General features: G+C 41.4%; 1 protein-coding gene across 1 annotated transcript in view; it reads left to right on the forward strand.

Moving 5' to 3' along the window:
- Positions 1 to 20,079, forward strand: part of CREB5 (cAMP responsive element binding protein 5) — a 417,388-nt gene that overhangs the window by 150,887 nt on the left and 246,422 nt on the right. The window contains exon 5 of the mRNA XM_010388326.2: positions 10,775 to 10,947. Within this exon, the coding sequence (XP_010386628.1) occupies positions 10,775 to 10,947 (173 nt within the window). The remainder of the gene's footprint in view (positions 1 to 10,774; positions 10,948 to 20,079) is intronic.

A 20,079-nucleotide genomic window follows, 5' to 3' on the forward strand; every position in this document is an offset into this window, starting at 1 on the left:
AGAGACAGGGTTTCACCATGTTGCCCAGGCTGGTCACAAACTCCTGAGCTCAGGCAATCTGCCTGCCTCAGCCTCCCAAAGAGCTGGGATTATAGGCGTAAGCCACCACACCCGGCCAATGTTATCTTTTTATATTAGGATCACAGGCTTAAGATGACCATGTTCCTGACTTAGACAAGAGGAAATTGTCTATCAGTTGCTCTTTAGTCACATTTCAACACCTCAAAAATCACAGTTCATTTATCTATCCAACCAATGGTAATTTATATAGTTCTGTGCCAGGCACTGAGCTAGGCGCTAGCGATAGAAGAGAAAACAAGAGAGGCTGTGTTCCTTTCTTCCTGGAATTTATTGTACAGTGAACTGGAAATAGTAGTAATGACAATTGCACACTGTGAAACATGCTATAGGTGAAAGGATTGGGCTGCTGAAGTAGAAGATAACAGGTGGAGTACCTTTAGTTAGGGAGGTGACGCTTAAAATGAACCGGAAAAGGGGAGAGAAAGGGAATCATTCTAAGAACAAGGATGTCAGAGCGGAGAAGCTCAGGGTTGTAAGATAATATGTATGTTACTAAAGCTCTTTTCAGACCATTGCTATATCTTTACTTTGTAGGTCAAAGGAAGCAAGGGTACACGATCCTCATTTTGTACTTGAGAAAATGTCATTGATCAATCAACACATTTATTGCTTAGAGGACAGGATTTAGCTAGGCAGAGAGAAGGAAAGGAAATTCTAGGTCTGGGGCATGTACAGGCAAAGGTATGAAGGTAAAAATTTGAAGTCACTAGTTGTGTAATGAATAGACCAGTGTGGCTGGAGTTTAGGGTTTGCACAGGGGATAGTGGTAGGAGATGAGGCTGGAAATATAGAGTCTTGAAGGCAAGGCTAAGTGTGGGTTTTTACTGATGGTAATGGGGAGCTATAGCTGGTTTCAGAGCTGGAGAGTAGCATTAGGAAAGTGCTGAATTACATCAATTAATTGGAGAACAGGGTCTGGAGTGTTTGGGGAGGGACTAAAAGGATTGGAAGCCAGGAACCAGGCTCCTATATCAGTAGGAAGCAATTGTATGATCAGGACAGGAGGTGACAGACCTCTAAAGCTAGTGGGATGGTCAAGAAAAGGCAAGGCGGATGTGGGAATCATGAAGACAAAATCGACAGACTGGAGAAGTTCAGCAGGATCATGTGTTTAGTGTCGGAGTTTAGATGAAAACACAGACCTGCTGACCAGCCTCTTGCCCTTCAGAACATGGAATAATTGGCTCTCGGTGACACATCTTTCTCTGCTTCCATAGTGTGTGTGTGTTTGTGTGTGAAGGTATTTTTCAGATTCATGTGTTTTTCATCCCTTCTCTTCCCTACTTTTCATATTCCTTCTAAGCTGGAGGCTCACTCTAGTAAGGAGAGGGCTGACTTTTTATTTTCTCTTGTTCCACAGCACTCATTGTAATGTTCTGTATACTCACTCAGCAAACATCTATGTGATGGGCATTGTATTAGGCCCTGAGGACAATGATAGGAAGTCAGAACCTGTCCCCATCATCAAAGTGTTCATAGCTAGAAGGAAGACTGACTTTAAACATAATACATATACCAGTGTGTTCTAAGGGCTTTGAAAGAAGTGTGTGTGGGATAAGGTGGAGGACCAAGGAATAGTTAGCTGATACTATCTGGTATTAGCAGTGATAGTAATGATGATGAGAATAGTGATAATTAGAATAATAGCTGCTAACATTTATTGGACAGTTAATTGTCCAACATTGCATTAAATGCTATGCTTATATGACCTGATTTAATATTTACAAAAACCTTATCAGATAGGGTTGTCTCTATTTAACAACTGAGAAAACTGAAGTACAGAGGCACTATAAGCTTGCTAAAGATCACATATCATTCATTTATTTGCAAAATAATTGAATCCATTGCTATCTACCAAGCATACAGCATGGAGGCAGGCACTGGTTATTTTCAGGTGAACACAGCATGTTTTCTGCTCCAAGAACAGTAAACAGTTATGTCATTTTTATTTTTCAAGATGGAGTCTCACTGTGTTGCCCAGGCTGGAGCGCAGTGGTGTGATCTTGGCTCATCGCAACCTCTGCCTCCCAGGTTCAAGCAATTCTCCCTGCCTTAGCATCTCAAGTAGCTGGGATTACAGGCATCCACCACCATGCCCAGCTAATTTTTGTGTTTTTTAGTAGAGATGGGATTTCACCATGTTGGCCAGGCTGGTCTTGAACTCTTAACTTCAGGTGATCCACCTGCCTCGGCCTCCCAAAGTGCTGGGATTACAGTCGTGAGCCACCAGCCAGGCCAGTTACGTGATTTTTAATGGCATGAGACTAGTTTCTGACGTCCAGGATTTTGGTGGATACATCAATCAAAGAAATTTGTTCAATCTTGATTCCAGGAACCTGAATAAAGTACAGCTATTTCTCTCCTTTTAACCCATATGATTATATTTAGCGAAGACAACCAAGACAGTAATGTGGGAGATGAGAACAGAAATATGGACAGTCCAAGGCGTTAAGAAACTGACTAGGAAGGGGCAGAATATTTCTTTGAGAGACACTTGGAAACTGTTTCTCACAGTCAAGGGTGGCACCTGAGAAGGTATTTGTTGTCTTGAGTATTTGACTACAGGATTAAATGAATAGCTATCAAATGCTCACAGGGATGGTTCAGGGCTCCATTGCCTCAAACCCAGTATTAGAAAGAATGACAGAGTTCTGGGGATTGGAGGGGAGCCTCAGCAAGCTGGGCAGATCTTGCTGCTCAGGAGCTGACAGCCTCAAGTCTAGAACCTCCCTTATGGGGGCCGTCTGCTTCTGGCAATGGGTGAGGGGGCTAAAGCCACTGATGATTACATCAGTGTGCAAGCTGCCTCTCTACCTACTGTGATGTCTTCCCTCAAGTCAAAGGGGAGCTGCCTATGCATGCAGCATGACTTTTAGATAAGGGACACTCATCAGACATTTTGAAATGAATTCATGGTGTATATCCAAGCTTTTCCAGCTGTGAAGGTGGTGGTGATGACATTGATCCAGATTAGTGGTACGCCAGATATACTGTTGTGTATTTCTCAGACCACATACCAATATTAATTAATCACTCATTTATAGTGCCCATTGTAAGAATAGCAGGCATACCTTAGTTTTTGCCAAGTCACTTTCTACAAAAAATATTTGTACAACAAGACTTTAGAAGCAGCAGGACTTAGTGGTGATGTGCCTGGTTAAGAGGTCTGAAGCCAGACTGCCTAGAGCTGAGCTTTTCCACTTATTGGCTGTGTGATTTTGAGCAAGTCACTTAACCTCTTTGCGTCAATGTCCTCAACTGTGTCGTAACCATATACTTACCTTCTAGACTGATGATAAGGATTAAATGAGTTTTCTGACACACAATAATGCTGTATCAGTGTTAGCCATTATTAATATTACTAATACTAATATCAGTCATGGGGAGCAGCCACCAGACTGTACGTTTTGTCTCTGTGCCTCATGTTCTGGACTTTACTGAAAGGAAAGAAGTATATTTTTGTTTTCAGACACTGTGCTGGGACATCCGTCATCTCACATGATTCTGATGCTAATCCTGTCCTTTAGATGATTATCTCCATTTTAAAGATGAGAAAGGTATGGCTCAGAGGACTTCAATGATGTGCCCCAGACACGACGGAGCTGATGCAAACTTGATCCTAGGTCTGGTCCATTCTAGTGCTTATGTTTTTCTTTTATACTATGGTACCTCTTGGAATTTGTCAGAGTTAAATAGCAAACTGAAAAAGCAAAATGAATGAATGAATTAACTTCGAGACAGGGTCTCACTCTGTCCCCCAGGCTGGAATGCAGTGGTGTAATCATGGCTCACTGCAGCCTCAACCTCCTGGGCTCAAGTGATCTTCCTGCCTCAGCCTCTCAAGTCGCTGGGACCACAGGTGTCTGCCACCATGCCTGGCTAATTTTCTTAGTTAAAAAGCAGAATGTAAATGTGTATATCAAGGCTAGAGTTTTCATAGCCCCCTGTGCTCTCCTCTCCCTTCTGAAGAGATGACCTGAGATGCTTTCTTACCTTGTGTTGTCCACCTTGCCCTGTGTGACTGTGCTGCACAGAATGCTAGGAGGGAGAGGTGGCCTGCATGGTCCCTGGTGCCCTCCTCTACTCCATGTCTCCTCTGATACCTCACTATCCCCTTGGTCATGGGGCAGCCTGTCCTCTTAGTAAGATCCAAAAAATACCTGTCCTGATAGATAGCTCCTGAGAGCACCAAACGTGGGAATCAGGACTCTCTAACATCCTTTCTATACCTCCAGAAAGCCTAGTAGCTTCCAGAGGGTTAGAACCTTCATTATTCTGTGAATGTCTTGCATATCTTTTGGATGCAGTTCAGGGATGTTTACATCTGGGAACTTCTGAAAGTCTTCATAACTGCCCAGGCATCATTAAGATGCAGACAACTCTAAGATTGCACAACTCGTAAATGTGAGTTAAGATGACCCTGGCTCTTTATGGAAAATCCCATAAAGTCTCCCCACAGTGGCAGTTGGATGGAATATAGATTTGCAGATAACATTTTGAGACCTTACAGGAATCAACATCATTTTGCCTATATGCTCCAACCTTCACTTTCAATTGTGGTCCATTCCCTTCATCCTTCATTACCACACCCTAAAATTATAGTTATTTTTAAGAACATGGATGTATACTTACGTGCATCAGATCGTTTTTTTTTGCATTTTGTATACCAAGCCCATGCATGCAGAAAGACAATTACCACTCTACCTCAAGCTCAGGAGTATGCAATCAAGACTCATTATTCCCCTGCTTCTCATTTCATTCACACCCTTTATGTCTCAGAACAATAATGAATGGAGAGCAAAGCATCCCAAAATACTTGAGGAAAGGAAGAAGTCAAAGGACATGCTGAGAAATGTGAATCAAAGAGGGAGAAATTTCGGTGAAGATCGTTTGTTTAAAGTGGAGCTTTCATCTTTGGTGGTTGAGAGATTGTACTTTTTGTTAGATCTGTTTCTTGAATCATGATCCCTTGGGGTTTGGCAGAAAGCTATAATTTTTGGAAGGCTCACTTCTACAAAAGCTTATGGTTATGGAGAAAAATCAACATTTGTAGGTCCATGAATCAGAGTCTAAAAGTCTGTTTGGATATTTAGTGTCTCATAAAATATAACATAGGAAGAGACTTGTGGAGTATCAGAGCTGAAAAAGATCATGAAGACCATGTGGTCCAGCCCCCTCCTTTAATGATGAGGCTACTGAGCCCAGTGAGGTTGAATGATTCATCCAGGTTACATGACTACAAGGAACGGTAGACAAACTGGACTAGAATAGACCTCTTAACTCCCAAGCCTGTATATTTTCAACACTATTACACATTACTAATCATTTGGAAACATTTGAGCCAAAGCATGAACCATGTATCATAAATGAGAGAATCTTAGCAATAAAAGAGACCTTGGAGGTCATCTGGTGCCATCTCCTTTCTGAGGCAGGAATACTTTTGGTGACATAGCTGACAAATGGCCACTCATCTTGGCTTAACTCTAGTGCCAGGAAGTTCAGTATGTTACAGGCAGCTTGTTGTGTCTTTGGATATCTCTACATATTGGTAAATTTGTTCTGACAGAAGGTCATATCTGTACCTTGAAAGTATCACCTCATTAAGAGTGAGGGTAGCCAGAGGTGAGTGGTATGGTATTGGTGTTGGTGAGGAATTTACTCTTTTTCTCATCTTAAAATAAGGATAGTAATGCCTACCTCTTAAGGGTCATTGTGAAGACTAAAGATGCAGTTTATAAAGCATCTACCATCGTGCCTGCTTCAACATAGGTACTCAAAGTGTAATTATTATTGACTTTTATCATCATTATTACATTTTTGAAGTTATGCCCTCTGGCTGGGCACCATGGCTCACACCTGTAATCCTAGCACTTTGGGAGGTGGGTGGATCAAAAGGTCAGGAGTTCAAGACCAGCTTGGCCAACACAGTGAAACCCCATCTCTACTAAAAATACAAAAATTAGCCAGGTGTGGTGGCACGTGCCTGTAGTCCCAGCTAGTCAGGAGGCCGAGGCAGGAGAATTGCTTGAACCCAGGAGACAGAGATTGCAGTGAGCTGAGACCGCGTCATTGCACTCCAGCCTGGGTGACAGAGGGAGACTCCGTCTGAAAAAAACAAACAAACAAAACAAACAAACAAACAAACAAAAAAACAAGAAAAGAAAAGAAATTATGCCATCTGGAGCAACACAGACTATGTCTAATCTTGCAAATATTTTAAAGCAGTTAGCATGACCCTTTAAGTCTCCTCTTCAGACTAAATATTCTCTGATTCTTCTACTGCTCTTGCTGTGATACATTTTGGATGCCTTCATTCACACTAATTTGTCAATTTTCCCCTTAAAATGTGGTGGCCAAATGTGGTCAATCCAATGTACTCTACAGTGGAATAATTACTTCTCTAGATCTGGATGTTTCACTTCTCGTAAAGCAACCTAGATTTATGTTAGCATTTTTGGAGGCCAGATCACACAGTTGGCTCAAGTAAAACCTGATTATCCTATCCAGAACATTAGCTATGCCTCCCAGCTTTGTGTCAACTGCAGATTTGACAAGCATGATTTTTACCTCTTCATCCAAACTGTTGATAAAAAAAATGTTGAACAAGAAAAGGCCAAGGACAGCTTCGAGGAACACCTCTGGTCCTTCCTTGCATACTGACATCCATCCATTAGTTTGGTGACATTGTTTCACCAGCTTCACATCTACCCACCTGTACTATCAGAAATAACTCAGCAAGATAGAGTCACTCTTTGTGTTTTTGAAATTGGAGATTTAATTTATCTGGAGGTAAAATGCAATTTTTTTTTTATCAATGAAGACAGGTTTTGAACCCATAATTGGGACAATGTGAACTCAGGAAGTAATTTCGTGTTTGAGTTACTATGTAATGCTTAAAGAAAAAAAATTGCCTTCTCTTAGTGTGAAATGATAATGCTTTTGCTGGGTTGTTTATTTTTCCAAAATGTTTTGAAATTACTCTCTGGATCTGGGAGAAGACTGGAGAATTTGCAGATTTTATGTGTTGGGTAAAGAAGAGATTACAGAAGAGCTAGAATATGTCTTTCAGGAGCCTTTTCCATTTCTGTAGAGATCACAGAGATGAAGAGATGCCTTTAAAGTGTTGATGAAGGAGAATGTTGGACATATTCCTAGATAGTGATTAGTATTCCTTTTGGTGATTCTCAGAGAAGATTCTTAAGCTATTTTGGAGAGAGGGGATTACTTCTTTCTCTTATTTAACATGCTTTACTCTGAAGAAATTAAACCTATTCTTTGTGCTGCAGCATAAGCCAGTTTTCTTTGTCTTTTTCCGTGGTGGATGTAAGGAATGGTGGTTGTGTCCATCATTTGAGCCAAAGTACTCAAAGATTGGAAGCTCAACTCTCAGCATCTTCCTTCAATGGCCCCTTTAATATTTTTAAAAAGGTTTTACTTTTTATTATCTATACAAGGCTTGTGGCTTTCTTCTTAATCCTGATCCTCTCTGTTTTCTCAGCCCACAACTGAACTATAATTTAACAATACCTTAATATCTAAAACTGCATTATTGCATACTTGTATATTGCAAGGTGAAGAGACAGGACATTAGCACTCTCGAAAATTGACCAGGGAACAAACAGGTAATGTTTCATCATATGGAATATTCTAGGAATGTTATAGTTCACCTATTCACTCAATAGTTATTGAACACTCTGATATGTCAGGCACAAAGCTAGGCAATGGAGACATAATGGGGAGTAAAATCAGATTTAGTTTCTTCTCTCATTGGGCTTACAGTCTAGGGGAGAAACAGCTATTAATCAAACAATCAAGAACAATTGTAAACCACTGTATTGTAAAGGAAAAGGAGATGGTGCCCATCACTTGGGTGGGTGTGGGCAGGAAAGGCTTGCCTACATGATGATTGATTCTGAGGTCTGACGATATAGGCAGGGCAAGGGCATTGGCGTTAGAAAGCAGCATACAAGGCCCGATGCTGGAGCGCAGTATGGTTAGTACGAGGTTAGGAAATTAGAATGTGGAATGAATCACAGAGAGCAAGAGTGGAGGTGGAGTGAGCTGAGCTGGGAGGTAGAAAGAGTCCTACACGGGCTTTGGAGACATACAAGGAGGGCTGCCAGTGACTTCCAAACTGATGGCTTAGGGTGTATGTTCTGGGGAGTGGGTGGGAGGGGAACCTCACATACGCCGTGTGTGATGTGATGACTTTTGCATTTTGAAAAGATCACAGTGGCTCTAGTAGGGGAAAAAGGAGGAAGAGAAGCCAGAGCGCATGAAGGAGACCATTGTCTAGACAAGGATAGAAGATGATGGCAGTTGGTTATAGGTTGGTGGAAGGATGGATGGACAGATTGGAGGAGATGAGGGACACTTAGTTAAATTTGTAGAACTTGGAAACTGCCGAAGAGGGTAATGGAAAAGAAGCATCCAGGATAATTCAAGGAGAGTCCGTATGTTTTATAATTTTCTTTGTGAATTTAAAGATTGTGATCTTAAAAATTAAATTGTACAGCATCAATAATTCTAAAAGGAGAGTCAAAAATGGTTCTGTGCCTTGGATCTATTATTGATAGAGTAGGTGACTGTGAGCTAGATGAAAAATTTTAAGTGTCTTTGAACTTAAACAACGGACAAAATAATACCTATAGTTTCTGACCTCATTAAGACCCAGGGAAATAAGTTTGTCAAGGTTCACTTTCAAAAGAAATAACACAATTTTCTTTATTTTCATTATCATTTTTAGTCCAATTCTCTAAATCTCTAGATCCTATAAAAAGAACTACAGTGTGTTCCTGCACTGCCACCAATGCAGATCGCCATTTCCTTTCATCTTACTTTACCCAATCACAGTATTTTCCCACGTCAGAAAAATTTTCCAGTGTATAAGAGAAAAGCCTTTGGATTGTGAGTATATATAAGCCTGTTCCTGCCTTTGGGGTCCCACGACAACACAGTAGGCTCACAGTCTAAGCCAGGTGCCCAGTTTCCATCTGGACTCCTGACAAATTGTGTGGTCAGGATTTAGAAATCAGAAACCTGGGAAAGGTGCAATGTGATGGACACAGCCACCCCAAATACCGTATATGTTATCACCATCATTTAACACATAGTGCAGGAAATCCTTTTCTTTGCAGAAGAGCTTCAAAGGACCACTTCTAGTTCTCTTGGGTAACATTTATTTTTTCTTTGCTAACACCAAAGCGCAGACAGATATATATATATTTTTTCTTTAGTAAATTGCTAGTGACACTCCATTTTTCCCCTCCCATCCTCAACCTATTGTCTAATAGACCTCTTAAATTTCCCCACCCTTCTAGGCTGAAGAGCTGTACCTTGCCACTTGTAGAGATTTACTTATTGCCCTTACCTATTACTTTTTTGGCCAAGAACTTTCTCTTTCTCTTTCTCTTTCTTTTCTTTCTTTTCTTTTATTTTCTTTTTTTTTCTTTTTTCGAGACAGAGTCTCACTCTGTCCCTCAGGCTGTAATGTGGAGTGTAGAGGTGTAATTCTGGCTTACTGCAGCCTCAAACTCCTGGGCTCAAGTGATCCTCCTGCCTCAGCCTCCCAAAGTGCTGGCATTACAGGCATAAGCACTATGCCACTTTCTCTTTCTTTACTGGTTTCTAAATTTCTTTCTGACCTTTTGGTCCCAATGTGTTGATCAGCCTTCTCTGCTCAGTGTGAATTTTCTCTGGTTGTCTCAGTAACTTTCTTTTCCATGAAGAGCTCTCTCACATATTTTACTTACTTTTGAATTTTAAACAAATAAGCATTCATTTGAAGGCATCAGAAATAAATACATGATATTAGGTCCTGTCAGTGACTCAGGCATCTCATGTTCTTTCACTGGTTTATCCATGCTATTAATATACATCTACTGAATGCCTACTGTGGTCCAAGCACCATGGGATAGAGCTGTGAATGCAAACATCCTATGTTCCACAGGAAAAGACAGGGAACAAGTAACCAGATGCTCGATTATTGTTCTGTGTTTCCATTACTCTATGCATTGTGAGAGATGGATTTTATGAAAATACAGCAGAAAGTGGTAACTCTTGCTCTAATCATTGGATCTCAGATGTCTTGTCATGTATTCCAGTCATCCAACCTCATTCCACAAGTTACTGAGCTTGTGTCCTGAGTCCTGAGATTATGATTTGGAAAGGTAGTCGTTTTCTTTAAAAAAAAAAAAAAAAAAAAAAAAAAAAAAAAAATATATATATATATATATATATATATATATATGGTTGGGCACACTTATAGGACTAAAAATGAAAGGAAAAAACCAGTGTGCTTGTCATGCAAAGCAGGATGCAGAATGACTATTCACGAAATCACAGTATTATGCACTTATCACAAAAATCATTTTCAAATCTGATATTCATCCTCCCAGTCAGAGAAGGCAGGCACTAAATGTCTCTGATGCAAACCTCACATCAGGACGGCAGGAGAGTGATAAGGAAACTTTAAGGCATTTTCTCACATGCTTTACTCTAAGGGTGAGTAGTTATTTTTCATCTCCTCGTAGCTGTATGTTATAACAAGATGAATGGGCCTACGGCTTGCCGGAAGCCATAACTCTCTATATACTTGACGTGACTAGATTCCCAGTTTTGGCCTTTGAGAGCTTGAGAGTAGAATAAAAACATTGACTCCTCCTGACCTTTCCCCTGTGTCTTCTCTTGGCAGAATATCTCAATGCATAATGCAGTTGGTGGGGCCATGACAGGGCCCGGAACTCACCAGCTTAGCAGTGCTCGGCTGCCCAACCACGACACCAGCGTTGTGATTCAGCAAGCCATGCCGTCGCCCCAGTCCAGCTCCGTCATCACCCAGGCACCTTCCACCAACCGCCAGATTGGGTAAGGAGCCCTTCTCGGCTGTCCCTGGGTCCTGGCTGGAGCTCAGGAAATGTTCTGGACTTTCTCCTGGTTTCTGGTGCTCAGATTGGTTGGTTTTTCTGGCTGGCATGATATGGCCTAGAGTGCAGAGTGATGCTTTTGATGGGAGAAGGGAGGAGTCTCCGCTTGGTAGAAGCTGTTTTGATCCTGGACTTTGGGTGGTAGGGGTGGGGTGGGGAGCAAGTCATTCTGTGTCATCATTTCTTCAGACAAGATTTGTGAACTTTAAGATGACTGTGGGAAAACCCATGGTTGTTATGGAGACCAGAGTATAGTGCACAGAACAAACATGGTGGAGGGAAGTTCTACCAGCTCAGCCTTGTCTCCAACAGAGTGTGCCCTTCCCTTCCTGGGAGCTGCCACACTCATCACCTCATCTTCTGTGTGCAGCAATCCCTCCTTGTCGGTGACAGATAAATTCCAAGCTGCCCAGTGGATACCTGAAAGTGCAGATACTACCAAACCCTGTGTATAATATGTGTTTTCCATCTGATAACTGAGATAGCTATTAAGTGACTACTGGGTGGGGCGTGTCCACAGCCTGGACATGGTGGACAGGGAGATGATTCACATCCTGGGGGGCATGGCTTGGGATGGCATGAAGTTTCATCATGCTACTCAGAATGGTGAGCAGTTTAAAACTTGTGAATTGTTTATTTCTGGAATTTTCCTTTTAATATTTTTGGACCATGATTAACTGAAACTGCAGAAAGCAAAACCATGGATAAGGTGGGGGGGGGGACTACCCGTATTTCCTTAGTCGTCCTGCCCTTTGGTCATTCTTCCCTGCTTCTTCTTCTTGTTACTGCCTCCTTATTAGCCCTCTCCTTCCTCTACGTTGGTCCATGCTGATTCCCGGAGTAGACAAAACAAAGAAAGCAGGCCCCTCTCTCTCATCTATGCAAATAGACAATACTGAGGCATTGAGGAAAAATTGGTGGAAAGATGCTGTCATTGAACCCCAGACACTCCATGTCATGTGATGGAAAGAGCTCTCCCTTCTGGGTATCCTGTATTAGCTCTAGCCCCTTGCTATGCAAAGTGTGGTCTGAGGATCCACAGAGGGGACATTTCCAGGGAGCTTCTCAGAAACGCAGAATCTCTGGCCCAGCTTCCTTATCCCTGGAATGAGGATGGTGTCTGTTCTTTCCAACTTCACAAGAGTAAAGATGAAATCAAAGATTTAAGAGCACATGCATTCTTAGGAAGAAAAGATAATAACTTTAAGCCAAAGAACTGTGATAAAGTTCTGTTGCTGGCTGCTGAGAACTGGCAGCTCTACACTCCCAGAATTCTCTGTTTAAAATGAGAAGGGGCACTTGCAGTGTTTGGTATGTGCATCAACATTCAGTTTGAATTTTCAGTCAAATATTGGATGTGATAATTAAAAACTTAGAAACTGCTCCACAATTTGTCAGTGGGTCTTTTCCCTCTTGTTTTTTGGTGCTATAAGAATTCCAGACCCGCAGGGAACACTGGCTTATTCCTCCCTAGGATCTTCCAGAAGGGGCACCTTGTCTCACATTTTCAACTTACCAGGATGAGCTGTGACACATTAATACCCACCTTAAGAAATGAGAGTAATGGGTAATGGGTAATGACCATTTTGTGAGTTTGCTGTGGGTGCATTTGGTTTTCTATTCAAGAAACAGAATATTAACCTGGCTTTTTGAATGCTTGGCTTTGTTGAAAGGAGTCAATGCTAGGTTAGTAAGTATCTCTGCTAAAGATTTCTTTTCTTCTCAAATGACCATGAGAGCAAATGTTGCCGCTATCTAAATCAAGAACCCATAGTATGCTAAGAGAGTGGGGTGGATTCATTAAAGACAGCATCTAAATCTCCAGGGACTTCTCTCAAGTGGCTTGGCTTTCAGCAGACAATTCACAGTTAGGCCAGCTAATTATAATTATTTTATTTTTCTTTCAAGGGGAAAAACATAAAATGTGCTAGAGTTTACTAGCGGTTTTACAGCATTCCTTCCCCCCTGGAGTTCTCCTGCCTCCCTCTCCCTGCCACCCCCCACCAACTACCCTTTTGGAGGCCTTTAGTATTCAGCCATTGTTAGCACAAAGCTGGTCTTTATGAAACAGTCTTTTGAGGCCTAGCACTAAAGTTTAAGATGAGTGCTGACTCTGTCAATAATTTACGCAGCTGGCCCAGGACTGTACATTTGGGTGCCATTTGTAGGCCGTGTCACCATGCCTGGATGGAGGCGGGTGTTTCTCTGGTATGGACGCCTTTTGGACACACTCCATCTTCCCATTTATTCTCCAGCCTGGGGTGTTGTGTGTCGCTCCTGGTGTGTTCTAGGAGATAATTGTCAATTTTAGGACTTTGTCTCATTGCCAAGCCTGAGGGAGGCTATTTCTTTCATTCAGATTCCTCCCTGGTGTGTTTGCCATGTTGATTCAAACCCACACATCTTGTCATTTCCATTTTTCTCCATCCAAAACCTTGCGTAGATGATCCTGGAGACTCAGCAAGAAATAACCCAACCCATCTCACCAGTGGATTCAGTATGAAACTCTAGGTGGTAACATTTGGGGATGGTTGACTCTTTTATTTCTCTCAGGAAAGAGGAAATGAGTACTTATTTGAAAACATGAGTTCCCTCTGGGGACTGTGTCTTTAAATGAGCATTTGAAATTGCAGATAGCTTTTTTTTTTTTTTACTTTATTTTATTTTTTTGAGGCTGCACAGAACCATATTGTAGTAATATTCTGATTTTTATCACAACCTCAAATATTTAAGTGTCAAAATCTGGCCAAGCCACCTGCAAATGTTTGCCATGGCTACTGGCCAAGAAAAACAGCAAACAGCAATGAAAGTCTTCATTCAGGCTCAGCGCTTAAGCTGCATCCAGCCAGAAAGGCTGGGACCCACCTGTGCCCACGCACAGTGCTCTTGTGCTGCGGCCAGCGGGTGTGTTCACGGCTGAGACTGTGTGGGAGAGGGGGCCGCCTGGCTCCTGCTCCCCCATCTTCCCTTCCCTTCTACCAGTGCTTGGCTGCTGCAGGCAACCCCCTGTTCGCGCTCTTCTCTGTCTCCCTCTTTTCACAGTGCAAAATTTAAGCTTAGAGGCTTGAATGTATTGAGAGAGCTATCGACATAAAGGACTTGAAACGGGAGTAGTGCCAGTTATCAGGGAGGACTTTGGGGACAAAGGGTAGGCATCTTTGTAAGCATTTGATTTTCATGCTTTTGAACAGGCACTGAGCCAAACCAGACCAAAATGAGTGCAAATGCAAAAATCCAAAGAAGTAATGTTAAAAGGAAGTAGACAAACAACACGTGCAACTTCCATTCCATACCACAGCAATCCATACCATGCCCTGTGCTCAATTCTGTGAAAGTAGTGCCATTACCTCAATAGAAACCAGAGGTAAATATAAATATCTCAAATTGCTCTTGTGTGGTTGGGCAGGCTAGAAAAACACACAGCTATAGAGAGTGTGGGAGGCATCCCCAAACTAGTGACTACTTGTGCTTAGTTAAACTGGCAGACACTCTGCCGGGAAGAGTGTCTTTGGCTGACTGATGGTAGCATTTTCAGAGATAAGTTTCCCAGATGGAAAAAAGAGTGAGCCATGGGCTGTGGGGAAGACAAGTGAGACAGAAAACAAGCATGTATTAAATAGAGATAAAATTGATTCAGCCTTGAACCAAATATGTGGCAGAATCCAAACAGTATCTCTCCTCCTGTCATTTTTATTAGCATCATGCAACAGGCTCATTAATTCAGGCTCAAGTCAGCAAAGCCTGGGAAAATGGCGGAAGGGTAGGTAGCACTATTGGAAGTTCACACACTCTCTCTGTCTCTCAGTTTCTTATCATCTAAGACATTTTTGTAGGAGTCAATAGTCAGTTGAGTAGATGGCTGTAATCTTAATAGATCCCAGCTTTCTTAACTAAGTTGATTCTTCTTTATGGATAAGTGATAGTAGATAATTTACACTCAGTAATTCTTCAGGAGAGCAATGAAGATAATATGGAATTTGGAGTTCTACAAGAATGGATATCAACACAGAGTTCTGATGGGTTACGGGAGACACTTCCAAAATATTCTACACATTTTTTTTCTTACCCTTTACTTCTTTGTAGGGCACTGGCCAAATATGTCTACCATCAGAATATACAGATGTGGAGTATTCTGGTGAAAAGAATGAATTGGCCAGCTGTATCAGGAAACTCGGAAATATGTTCAACAGAATGCATATATGAAGACATTGATGTGAAAAAATCCTCCCTGATTTTACACCAATTTTAATCCTGGAGCATATATTTCCACATGATGCGTAGCTTAGGCATTTGGTTATAAACCCTATTTGCATGGGGCTGTAGCTAGGCAGTAGAGACATAAAACTTAGCCAGAAATTTATATAAAATATCATAGAAAAAAATCTTGTTTTATGTAAAGATAAAAAGGTGCCAAGACTTACCATAAATTGTACCTCCTCTTACCTTTTCTGTGCCTCTTTATCCCCTTTTCTTTGCAATCCCAGATGCTATGTGTCATGCAGAATATTAGATGTAGTTCAGTGGACATAACCAAGGAAAACAAACAAGCAAACAAAAAATAATAATAAAAAGAAAAGCTGATTACATCTCAAAATTTGTTGGTGGCAGAAGCAACGTTACGAATCACGTGGCTTTGCTGTGTGAATTAATGTTCCTGCCCAGTGTTCCCTCAATATGAGAATGTTAATAGATTTGAGGGGTTTGTGTCATCGTTGCTGGGGTTGGGGGAAAGAACAGCAGAAAAATCAGTAAATGATGCCATCACTGAAGGTCATGGCTTAAAGAAGACCTAAATAACAAAGCAACTTACAGGTTAAGAATGTGTTTGCCTTGTCAATGCATATGTGTATGAATCCATTTTTAAGAGCTTTCTAAAGCTCCTCAAACCAAAGTGAGCATGACTAAGACTGTCACTGTCTACTATGGGCTAATGCTGGGGACATTCAGGCCAGCCTCCTTCCTGCTGGAGGCAGCGGGAAAGCAGGTCCCGGCTTGTCACTGGTCCTCAGCCCTTAGCCAGGACAACTTGAAGACCCTTTGAGTAATGCAGACCAGAAGTCATTATTTCCTGCTTTGTGTTTTGCTGAGTATCACGGCTATGAACATAACTTTATTGTTGGAAAGTTGCTGGATCTTTCACAGCCCCGAAAACATTTACGAGGGCCCTTCCGGGGGATGCTTTCTGGGAGGGTTGACAGACTTAACCATATGGCTCCCGTTAAATCCCATGCAGAGCCTTGAGAAATTACCTTTGACAAGGGGGCCGGCAGCCTTCCACTCACAGGGTTTTATGTGTGGAACGAAACATTAAGTACTGATACTTGAGGAAATATAATGTTTCTTAACATTCAAAAGTTGTAACACCACATGGTATTGTGGTCAAATGAAGGGGGTAGAGCCAGAACATGGGAGCACATGGCTGGGTATTCCAAGAGACAGAAAAATACCCCAGTTCTCGTCTCCGAATCTGGTTCTTGCCTCTGATTCTTCAGGCAAGCATTGTGTCTTGGTGTCGTCTCAGCTTCCCACCTGGAACACAGTAAGCCTGCTCTACTTGGGAGAGAAGATCAGAGGTAGTTCCTAGATGGCTCAAGCTCTTCATTAGAAAGAGCCTTGATACTGACACTGAAGAAGAGAAAGGAAGATAATATTTATTCAGGACCTACTATGTGCCAGGCACTGAGCTAGCTTTGCATGTTATTTCCTGTAATTCTTCAATAGGTCAGAGAGGTAGCTGTTATTTACCCCAATATTAGTGCTCCAAGAAGAAAAGTAACTTGTCCAAAGTCACCCAGCCAGGGAGATAAACAGAGTTTTGAATGAGTCTATTGGACTCAAAAGCACATGTTTCCCCATGTGCTTTTGACCATGGCAATACCAGTGCCATGGAAGACCCATGAGTGTGCTTGAGACTGGCAGAATCATCTATGCACAGGAGTTAGCTAATGCTCAGTCTATCTGGTTAGAGTGACAAACACTTCATCCCCTCATGTTTAAGGAAACCATAGCATCACAGAGAAGTGACAGCCCTGTTTCCAACATTTGGTTGCTCTATATTTGGCTTCTTAGCTTGCAGGAAGACCACTATTCCCTGCCCAAATGCAGTTCAACTTCCAGATTTGTTCCACTTCCTGAGGGAACAGGTGACTTTGCCTGTGAACTTTTCTTGGAGGAAGACTTCATTTCTGGAACTCCTACACAGAACCTGGCCCTCAGAGTTTCTGAAGCTTCCATGTAAGTGTCTCAGTGTGCATTTCTTCCCTCCTGTTTTTGGAAAAGATAGGCACAAATGAGGGACTACTTCTACAGCAACTAGCCTGGGATTATTCTTTCTGTGCTTACAATAAATCTAGACATTTGTTCTTTTGTGCAGCATATTGAAAAGACATGCCTGGAAGACAAGAGCTTGCTTGGAGCAAAACCATGTCAGGTCAGAGGGGAGTCAAAGAAAAGCATTGTCATGGGTTCAGAGGTCATGGGTTTTAGACATTCAGGCTCTGCCATTTAAAAGATTTGCCACCTTGGCTAAGCACTCAGCTTCCCCAGACCTGGTTTCCTTTACCTACATATAAAGGGGTTAGCCAATTAATTGAGTCAGTCTCAGCTCCAAAATTCTCATTCACTGCCTCTTTTCTGTCTCAAATTTATTCTCTCTTTTGGTTTGTTTTCTTCCAGGAGCCAAGTTTGGCAGAAGCTCTAGATTATCTGACTTCCTAGATATGTTCACATAGCCCAGAGAGTGAGAACAGAATAGGGTTTGGGAAGAGAAGCCCACAGCAGTAAAAGGGAGGGGTCCTAACATATGACGTCAGAGAGACTTGACTTCTAGGCTCAGCTCTTAGGTGAATAACAGCAACCTATTCTCTTTGTCAGGTACTGTTTACAAGGCACATCTCTACTAGTTTAGCATGCATGATTCTGTTACCTGGGAATTAATACACCCATTTTGCCGTTGAGTAAAGTAAGGTTCAGAGATTAAGTGACTTGCTCCGGGTCATAGTGATAATGGCCAGAGCTAGAACTCGAATCCAGACCACCTACTCCATGCACTATCCCATAGTTCCCAAGAAACTTAACTTGCCCAGGTTTAAGTTATATCACCTGTAAAATTAGGGGGGTGGGTATAATTAGAAAATTCTCAAAATTCTTTTCAGCACTAAAATGTTAGTGATTTTCATAACAAATTTAATTTTGTAAACTACTTGATAAGGTAACTTCTCTGGGGACTCACTGCTGCGTGCGTGACTAGGTATAGCTTCCTCTCTTGAAGTAATCTTATCAGGAAATTGTTCTTTTATTCTCACAAACACCGAAAATAGTAAACATGTAAAACAAGTCCAATCCAACATAAGAGATCTGGATGATGATTTTGCCAGACACAGTTCTATGGCAAAATGCAGTCCACTGTCTTATATTCTTGAATTATTATTATTTGGGGAATTATTTTGTGGAAGATCTGAAACAAAACTTTAGCTCATATCACTGGTTAGTGTCTTCCTCTGTGTAAGCCTTGGATAAGATGCCTTGTGAGTGAATATTTGGGAATGAGAGTATGTAGTCTCCCGTAATGCAAACTGCAAAAATTAACTGCTCTTTTCTTCACTTGTCATAGTTCCTACATCAAGAGTGGCTCAGTATTTCCTGTTTACAAATCCAGAAGCAAGAATGAAAACCTAGCAGGTTCACATGGCTTGTGGTGTTTAGGGAGAGTCCCATGACTGAGGATAACCATTTATTGAAGAATATCAAAAAGAGTATTAACATGGGAAAATGATTAGTATGTGCAGTGCCCTGTGTGAGCTGAGCATGTTAGGAGAAGCTTGAATTGAACCTGGTAATTCAGAGCTGGTCCTTTGGAACTGGAAGTACACTTGGCTTTTTTGAAGACTGAACATGTCCAAGTAATAGGGCAGTGTCCCAGTGGGCATTTCAGATATTTGGAGCTTTTATATTCTATAATACTATATGTCTCACAAAATGTAAATAACACTTGTCTGAACTGTTTGATAGATTCTGAATTAAAAGTGAAGCATTAATCTAGAAATTTGGAGATAATCTATGATGCCCTTTGCATGTATGCTATATTCATGTAATCAGATACTTTGAGATTCAAAAGATAGCTCATTCAACAGGTTCTTTCCTATGCATTTTTAGTTTATGTTTCACCAGATAAATTTTCTCTACAATCATCTTTTATATCCCTTCTAATGAAGATTTAAAGATTACATAAATACCATTAGCATTTTACTCTGATTGAATCAGAATAACACAAACATCCAATTTGATCTTGAATTTTGAATGTAAAGGGAATCATTGATATTAAGATTCTGGTATATATAGATGGAATCCTATTTCAACGAGGCAGTGCAACACCATTGCTCTAGGGATAGAAAGCCAAGGCTGGTGACTCTGACTGTACCATGCATGAGCTCTAGACTTTGAACAGGCTTCTTTACCTTGCTGGGGACCTGACTTTTCCATCTTATAAAAAGGAAGAATGAAACTAGGTTGTCTAATAAATGCTTTCTCCTAGCTCAAATTCCCAATAATTCTGAAACAAGCTCTTAGGAAAAAGTGTGTTTCCTTATCATGGCTCACACCCTACAACAACACTACTTGGCTGACCTAGACTGCTGAAGAAGAATTCTACAAAACACACTCACATTTAGCAGGTAGTCTAGTAATCCATTTGCCAGGTATGTTGTGCTTTTGGCAAATATCAACTAAAAGTTCCTGCAGAGTAATAAACATTCTTAATGGTACCAGACACATTTAAAGGAATTTGGGGTTTTATAGTTTTCCCCCCTTTGGCAAAGTGCATTCTGGCTGATGATTAGGCCAGTAAAGTCTGTAAAATGATAGGACCCTTGTGAGCATTGGGTAGCGACATGATGGAATGTGCTTGGTTTGCTTTTGCAGGGTCACAGACCTTTGCAGAGAACAGATGGCCCCAAACATCTTTGAAATGCTAGAAATGACTTCCTGAATAACCATATGCCCATCATATCTTAGTCCAGCGATGGTAATTCACAAGCCAAACACACAGCACTTTACAGCTGACCTCCAATGTATT

Source organism: Rhinopithecus roxellana, chromosome 6, assembly GCF_007565055.1.
Source record: "Rhinopithecus roxellana isolate Shanxi Qingling chromosome 6, ASM756505v1, whole genome shotgun sequence".
Taxonomy (NCBI): Eukaryota; Metazoa; Chordata; class Mammalia; order Primates; family Cercopithecidae; genus Rhinopithecus; species Rhinopithecus roxellana.